Here is a 9,126-nt window from a genome sequence, read left to right on the forward strand (position 1 = left end):
AGTAATAGGAGGATTAATTGGAAGAAGTATCCACAACCAAGATTTTTATACAGCTTGTTAGCTAGATATTTACTTACTCGTTGCTTAGTTGCAACCTGGACCCCTTGTCTCTCGTTCAAGCAATTATTCCTGTTTTCGGTTCCGGTTAAAAACTGTAAGGTTGTATTTCTTCATCAAAATCGAAAAGCACATCCTCTAAGGGCACTGCAGCCATCAACGTCATCGCCATCAGCCATCAGACGCTGAGGGAATTAATCCATTGTAGTTAATAACAGCGACTCCACTGTAGCCATCCCATCACGTTCGATGACAGCGTCAGTAGTTCACAGGCGCAATCATTCCCATATAGTCCATTTATTTAAAATGTTAACATGCATGTTTTGCTATTTCAAGACACCCCTCGTTATATCCATAAATACATTAAATTAAAATTGTGATGGTGGGAATGATGTTCTGCATTAGCCATCTCATTTAAAAAATGGTTCCAGTGAATTTGTTATCAAGCAACCTCCAATACAGTCAATAACGATCCTTTTTTAGTTTACAGCATTTTTGTGCATATTTATCAATGGTGCAAATAATTCTGGAGCCCACTGTATGTATATAAATACAGGCCACATTGTCGCTGGTGATCATATTTTAAATTATAGATTAGATGGCACCTACACAGCAAGGAAAGGGAAGGTGACAGAGAGAGAAGAGGGAAGTGACAGGGGAATAAACTAAAAAAATAAAGCAACATACAGGTAGGATGGGAAGAAGACTGAAGGGAGGAAAATTACACAACTCTTCAGCCATTTAGAGATCAGCTTGTTCTGTTTGGACGCTTAGACATTCAAGATGTTATTCTTATTGTGTTGCCATGAGCCTGATGAAATATACTCTTTCTTTTTTACCATTGGGTGTTAATTCAAACAATCAAATACATTTTCAAACTATTTTAATTCAGTGAATTGAAACAACTTTTCAGCTTTTCACTCGCTTTTCAAAAGTTAAATAGTAACTTAATTAGAACATTTTTTGCAGAATTGCGAAACGCCCCTTTATTCAGGGACGGCTTGTAGCGTAGTGGTTAAGGTACATGACTGGGAGCCATAACGTTGGTGGTTCGAATTCCGGTCTAGCCACAATAAATGATCCGCACAGCCCTTGAGCAAGGCCCTTAACCCCACATTGCTCCCCGGGCACTGCACTGTGGCTGCCCACTGCTCCTAATAACTAGGATGGGTCAAATGCAGAGGCCAAATTACCCCACGGGGTTCAATTAAAAGGTATTCTTCTTCTTATTATTATTATTATTCTTATTATTATTATTGTTTATACTTAAACAACATTCCAACGGTAACTCCGACTCATTGCGAATATTGGCAAATGTTTTTTCTTACAGATGATTTAGCTAAACTGTGACTAAATCCTTTTCCTCAAGTTTGAACATATAACTCGACTTCAAAACAGAAAATGAAATCAATGAATGCATAATTATGTTTGACTTTATGGAGATGTATTGATGCAGTGGAAACTTTTTTTGCACTTTATGTTGAACTAAAATGAATTTTGTGGGCAGATTTTAAGGATACAATTTATAGCTGCACCATCCAAATAAGGGCATTTTCGAAAGCAAAATGAGACCTTTTTGCAAAATTTTAAACAAGACTGCTTTTTATTTTCATTTGTTACTTATAATTAATATTTAAAAAGAAGGAAAATGGCCATGTGCAAAAGTTTGGGAACCCTTTATTTATTTATTTATATATTTTTATATTAATCTATTTCTGATTTTTCCCTTTTTTTCCCAATTTACTAGCCAATTGTACCCCCCTCTAATTCAATTGGAGTTAGTGTTAGATACACCGTCCACACCCCGCCTCGGCCTGGTTATTCCCATGTCATATAGATCTAATCTTCATATCGTCTCCGTGATAGTTTATCTAAAGTGTCATTCATGATATTTTGTCTGCATGCCTTGACGGAGGTTAGTATTTTAGCCCGCTGGTGCACTGTGCATCCGTACAATATTTGTTTTCAGTCATGGAATACTATGAATACTAGATATCATGTTCTGTTTTTATGGTAAAAGTATGATTGTGTTTTCCACAAATGGATGAACTGAGCTAGTTTATTTTATTTGCTATCCTACTTGATTATACTGTACATACTTTGCAGTACTTCCCAGTTCATCTTCTTTTCTCCAATATTTAAATGGGTATTGTTAAATGTACTACCGCAGAACAGAACTAGAACATGCTTTCAAATGTTATGACCACCAGTCACCAAAACCGAGGAAATCAGATTGCCACTTTCAGCAATGTGCTTTGGTTGTTCAATAGATTACTTTCCTGTGGAATCTAAGAAAAATTATTATAATAAGTGACTAAATATTAAAATTTGTTGTGGTTGATGGTGAAAATATTTTCTTGAAAGTGAATCAAGGATTTAAGCTTGGTTTGATAACAACATGATTGCTCTTTATGTTGTACCAGCAGTCAATTCTGGAGCTAATATTTAACAGAACAAGTAAACATGTACCCTTGCCCTTAATTCTCCACATTCTTCATTGACTATTTAGCTTTTACAGTTAAGTATACTCCCCTAAAAACGTTAGATATCCTTTTGTGTCTACAAATATATGTGCAAAGTATAAATCATTTCAAACATTGAAAATGCTAGAATAATGTTGAGTTTAACTTGGGAATACATGGTCCTATTGTAGAAGATGAATGTGCCACATCTGAAGCACACAAGGAGACTGAAATTAAAATAATTTTGCTTGACGTAAGACAGTGTGGTACTTCTTAGCATTGTTTAATTCAGTTACAGATGACAAGACCATTGTACTGTCTGGGGTGCATTGCTTTGATTCATATCCTGATGCTATTATGACCATGAGGTTTTATTTGTAGCACTAAATCAACCAAGAAACACTTCTGGAATCAACCAGACAAAAACTAGGTGTGAACATACTCATTCTTGCTGCTTGCATCTACCTTGTCTGTATTTTTTATACAAAAATGTAAAAACAAAAATGCTGTGTGCGTACTCATAATCATATGTATAGGAAAAGTGTGTATGATACATAATCTGCATAAATAATGCAAGTTTTTAAGAATGTTTTTATTTTTTTTAATTTCAGGTTTCACTTCTTGTGAACCCCCACAAGAAATTCCATTTGGGGATATTAAAGGTTTGACAAAAGATGTATATAACACCGGTGAGACGGTAGAATACCAGTGCAAGAATTACTATGTACTTTCTGGTCGAGAGTTCATAACATGCCGCAGTGGGGAGTGGGATGATCCTCCAAAATGCCTTGGTGAGTTGCATGTCTTCTCCCTTGTTTTTAGTCATGATCTAGTGAAGACTCGTGTACCACAGTTTTAGAGAAACATCAGATTATCATATCAATTATTTTCAGATTTTTAATACCTTAAGACTCGAAATACACAAGCCAATAGTACAAGTTTCAAAGACAAATTAATTTGAATGTGAGCAGTATCAAAAAATGGCCTGGTTTGTGATAATACAATGAAGTAAAGATTGCTGTTTCTCTTGATTTGGCATGTCCCAAGTTTTATAGGACTATCTCATCACTGCACAGTAATCAGTTGATTCTGGAGAAAATAGATGAGCATTGTGTTTTCATCTGAATGCATGCTGCCAGCTAGCTTCACTGCAGGCAACTTGTCCACCCAAGGACATCGCTCTGGGTGGGATGGCTTCTGTCCATCATTGTGCAACAGTGAGCCATTGGGTCAATCGGGTGTATACAGAATGCCTATGTAAACTCCTTGTGACGGACACTGACTGTAGAACTTACCGAGTGCAATGGTTTTGACTCGGGCCTGAGGACCCCTGTGTGGGCTGGTGTTAGTTCCAACCAAACTGTTCAGTTTTCTTAATTCAATATTTTAATTATTTATCCTCTTAAGGCACTCTATGCCAAAAATGGGCATGCATGACATCTATCCATCCATCCATCTATCTATCTATCTATCCATCAATTATCTGAACCCGCTTATCCTGATCAGGGTCACAGGGGGGCTGGAGTCTATCCCAGTATACATTGGGCAAAAGGCAGGAATACACCCTGGACAGGTCGCCAGTCCATCGCAGGGCACACACACCATTCACTCACACACTCATACCTATGGGCAATTTAGACTCTCCAATCAGCCTAACCTGCATGTCTTTGGACTGTGGGAGGAAACCGGAGTACCCAGAGGAAACCTACGCAGACACGGGGAGAACATCCACACAGAGAGGCCCTGGCCGACGGGGATTCGAACCCAAGACCTCCTTGCTGTGAGGCGGCAGTGCTACCCACTGCACCATCCGTGCCACCGCAATGCATGGCATGAAGAATAAAAATCCTACAATAAAGGGGGCGGCCTGTAGGGTAGTGGTTAAGGTGAAAGACTGGGACACACAAGGTCGGTTGTTCTAATCCCGGTGTAGCCACAATAAGATCCGCACAGCCGTTGGGCCCTTGAGCAAGGCCCCTAACCCTGCATTGCTCCAGGGGAGGATTGTCTCCTGCTTAGTCTAATCAACTGTATGTCGCTCTGGATAAGAGTGTCTGCCAAATGCCAGTAATGTAATGTCATGTAAAAATCCTATAATTTCATTGTGCTTAATGTGCTATATTGCTAATGATTACGTAAAGAGGTAAAATATTTTAAACTGATTGAAAAGGTAGGCTCCTGATTGATGAAAATGAAAATGTGGGCACCTGGCCACATTTCATAAATCATTGCCTATAATTTTGTTGTAATTATAATAAGTCATTCATTTCATTTTGTGGCGGCACGGATGGTGCAGTGTGTAGCATTGCCGCCTCACAGCAAGGAGGTCCTGGGTTCAAATCCCTGTTGGCCGGGGCCTCTCTGTGCGGAGTTTGCCTGTTCTCCCCGTGTCTGCGTGGGTTTCCTCCAGGTACTCCAGTTTCCTCCCACAGTCCAAAGACATGCAGGTTAGGCTGATTGGAGAGTCTAAATTGCCCATAGGTATGAGTGTGTGAATGAATGGTGTGTGTGCCCTGCGATGGACTGGCAACCTGTCCAGGGTGTATTCTTGCCTTTCGCCCAATGTATGCTGGGATTGGCTCCAGCGACCCTGTTCAGGATAAGCGGGTTAGGATCATGAATTAATTAATTTATGAATTTCATATTGTATTATTTCAAATTCTGCAAATAATAAAATAATAAGAAGCTAAATAATAAGTTTAAGAAACAAATCATTGGAACACTTGTCATAAACAACCTAAACCTTGCAACAGATTTGTTGAAACAAAAATCAGCATATACAAGGGTCCCAAAGACCAAGTTTGACAACCATTGACCGAGTGGACTGCTGTGTAAAAAGAGGTGTTGCACTGGAGGCATGCATGCGTATGTATTCTCATGAAATGCTAAAATGCTACAAGTTTAGGCCTTCCAGATTAATTTTGATACAGGGGTCATCATAACTCAGTTAAACTAGTACATTTGAAATGTTTTATCAATCTTTTCTGTCATAAAAAAGTCATAATTTGTATTAATTGTCCTATTATTGTCCTTTATTATTTTTCTTCAAGAACCATGTACCGTGACAATTGAAGAAATGAACCAAAGGGGAATTGAACTCAGATACAAACATCCAACAAAGGTTTACGTAAAACATGAGGAACGAATTGTGTTCGCATGCAAATATGGCAAAAGGCAAACTGATGGCGAATTTATTAACTGGTGCACACATGGTAGAATCCACCTTCCATCTTGTGCTTAAGAACTATGTTCATGCATAGATTAACATGCATGGATTGTACCTATTAATTGATTGAATTTAAAGTTTTAGAAAATTCACAGATGATCAGCACAATAAATAGATACAGTAAATATCTCACTCGGTGTCTTTAACACTTGAAAAAGGATAAAGATAATACAGCCAGTCAGTGTGTTACTCTTATATAAACTAGAACAGTGAGACAGACATGATGAACCAGTACACAGTCTTTGAAGTCCAGACTACCAAAACAGCTACGGAGTGGAAGAAAATATAAATTCAAATCCTCATGAGCTTATTTTGTAATGTCACGAGAGAAGGATTGAAGGGACAATTTAGTCCATGTGCATTTGTTTTATAACTCCAACATTTTCCAACTCAACAGGAAAGCACTCACAGAAAAAGATGGGTCAATGGATAACCAAAGTACAGACAAAATATTTGCTAAATCATTCTTGTTTGAACTAAGATGCATTTACTCCACATATTGCTCAATGTTCAATGTTGAAATACTGATAATGTACAAATAAAACATTCCTGGATTTCATTCAAGTGTGTATAGAATGGATCTTTTTTTCTTCATATCTGTCTGGTTGAACAAAAGCAGCAGTGCAATACTTTCAATTATGTAGATACGGAACAGGAGCTTCAGTTAATGTTCACATCAACCATCAGCATGGGGAAAAAATGTGACTTAAGTGACTTTGACCGTGGAATGATTGTTGGTGGCAGACAGGGTGGTTTGAATATCTCAGAAACTGCTGATCTCCTGGGATTTTCACACGCACTAGTCTCTACAGTTTGCAAAGAATGATGCAAAAAAACAACAAAAAATCCAGTGTCCAGCAGGTTTGCAGACAGAAAGAGGAGAAATGCCAGACTGGTCAAAGTTGACAGGAAGGTAACAGTAACGCAAATAACCACAAATTACAACCGTGGTATGCAGAAGAGCATCTCTGAACACACAATGCCTCATAACTCTAAATGGATAGGCAACAGCAGTCGAAGTCTAAAAAATAAGTCAAATAAATACCTTAAGACTCCGAAAAGTATATCTTACAAAAGTTTTCTAGGCGTGTTCCCCGAACTATCCCTTTGGAGGTTCCTTAAGGCATAGCTTCTACATGCGACATTACTAGGCCCATCAACCTTTCTAAGATCGATTATTCACTCCATGCAGCGACTGCTTGACTGCGTTATGAGAGAAAGTAATGTTCTTTATGAATAAAACACTGCAGGAATACTTAAAAATATTGAATTCATCACGACTGGTGGGAACTTATTAACAGAATTAAAAACTTACAAACAAAATTATCCGATCATATATATATATAATTTTCGCAAAACGGTATCTATGGTTTGTGATATCAGATTGTGGTATCAAAACTTGTGCCACTACACCACCTAGCAATACGCCTTCTTTGGCATGTCATGTTTTATTTACAGTTGTGTTCAAATAAAAAGCAGCACATTAAAAGAAGTGAAGTGCAACTATTTTTTAATAGCTTTTAGTTCCATATTTCAAATGGAGTGGAAACATTACACATTCAATTCCAAATCAAAGCATTAACAAATTTGATCAAGTCTGCATTATTCTTGTACAGGAATATTAATTTCAAACTCAAACATTACTGTAACAACTGAAGAATGTTTTCAAGATTTAGCTTCACTTTAAATTACTGAACTAATATTTAGTCGCCTAACCATTGTTTTTGATAACTGCAGTGCATCTATGCTGCATCGAGTGAACCAACTTCTGGCACCTAGAAACAGGTATTTCAGCCCAGGATGAACAAACTACATTCCACAGTTCCTGCAAATTTTTGGGTTTTGCTTCAGAAATTGCATTTTTAATGACACCCCACAAGTTTTCAATGGGGTTGAGGTTGGGGATTGAATTGGCCACTCTATTACCTCAATCCTTTTTGTCTGGAACCAAGATGTTCCTCGCTTACTTGTGTGTTTGGGGTTGTCGTCTTATTGAAACACCCATTTCTGGGGCATTTCCTCTTCGGCATACAGCAACATAATCTCTTCAAGTATTTTGATGTATTAAAACTGATCCTTGATCCCTGGTATATGAACCCAACAACATAGTATGAAAAACATCCCCATACCATGATTTTTGCACCACCATGCTTCACTGCCTTCACAGTGTCCTGTGGCTTGAATTCAGCATCAGGGGGTGGTCTGACATACTATCAATGACCACTAGACCCGAAAAGAACAATTTTACTCTCATCAGTCCACAGAATGTTACGCTATTTCTCTTTGGGCCAATCGATGTGTTTCTTGGCAAATTTGAACAGATTCTGCACATGCCCTTTTCTCAACAATGGTGCTTTACAGGGGCTGCTTGCTGATAGCTTAGCTTCGATCAAATGTTTTCGGACTGTAAGAGCACTCACAGGTAATTGTAGATCATCTTCGATCTTTCTGAAGCTGATGAATGGCTGAATCTTTGTCATTCTGATTATTCTTCGATCTGTTTTAAAAGTAGTTCCTCATTTTCTTCTGCGTTTTTCAGGTTTTTCTTGCCATTTTAAAGCATTCAAGATCATTTTAACTGAGCATCCTATAATTTCTTTATACGTTTTCCCCTCTCCAATCAACTTTTTAATCAAATGACATTCCTCTGAACAATGTTTGGAATGACCCACTTTACTTAGAAATTCAGAAGGAAATATATTTTATAACAATGTGTGAAACATTTGCTTAAGGACAATTAATGACACCTGTTTTTTCACAGAATTAATATATTCTCCAATTAAACGCCACTGCTATTATTTTGAACATGCCCCTTTCAATGAATGAGTCAATTACTCAGAACAAGCAGCATGCATGTCATGACAGTTGAGTCTGTTGTTTTTCTATTACACTACTACATCTGCAAGTAAATTATTTCCTGTGCAGAAATATCATTACTACTAAGAACAGTGGTTCATCAGGTTACTGATGTTGCACTGTTTTTTTAACATGACTGTACATTATGTTAATATCTTTGTCATGGTGCCTTAAATGACTTTGCCAGAAGCACCATCACATTACTGGTGTAATTCACTATTTTCTCTCATTAGCTTACATTTCCAATAAAAGAGCACCAACAAGCAAAACGCACCAACATGAAAACAACATAAGCTATGGCAGAAAATAAAAACGAAGGAAGAAGTGGTCCCACAGCTTCACAACAAATGAAATTGAGATATTGTTAGAGGACGTGGCGTGGAAATTATTTTTTAGTTTTAGGACTACGGTGTCCAACAAAACAAAGAAAGAACTGTGGTTAAACATCGCCCCAGCCCACTGAGAGGGAAATCGCCAGTTTATAAATATCAATTTAAAAGGCAATTAGGCAACAAGTTCAATACA

At 37.7% G+C, this 9,126-nt stretch overlaps 1 protein-coding gene across 2 annotated transcripts in view; it reads left to right on the plus strand.

The window, feature by feature from the left end:
* The window catches only part of LOC133126274 (complement factor H-like), a 31,346-nt gene extending 25,042 nt beyond the window's left edge, over positions 1–6,304 (plus strand). For both annotated transcript variants that reach the window (XM_061238311.1, XM_061238312.1), the window contains 2 exons: positions 3,131–3,310; positions 5,570–6,304. In XM_061238311.1, coding sequence (XP_061094295.1) covers positions 3,131–3,310; positions 5,570–5,760 — 371 coding nt within the window. In that variant the 3' untranslated portion in view covers positions 5,761–6,304. The remainder of the gene's footprint in view (positions 1–3,130; positions 3,311–5,569) is intronic.
* The last annotated feature ends 2,822 nt before the right edge of the window (positions 6,305–9,126 follow it).

Source organism: Conger conger, chromosome 4, assembly GCF_963514075.1.
Source record: "Conger conger chromosome 4, fConCon1.1, whole genome shotgun sequence".
Taxonomy (NCBI): domain Eukaryota; kingdom Metazoa; phylum Chordata; class Actinopteri; order Anguilliformes; family Congridae; genus Conger; species Conger conger.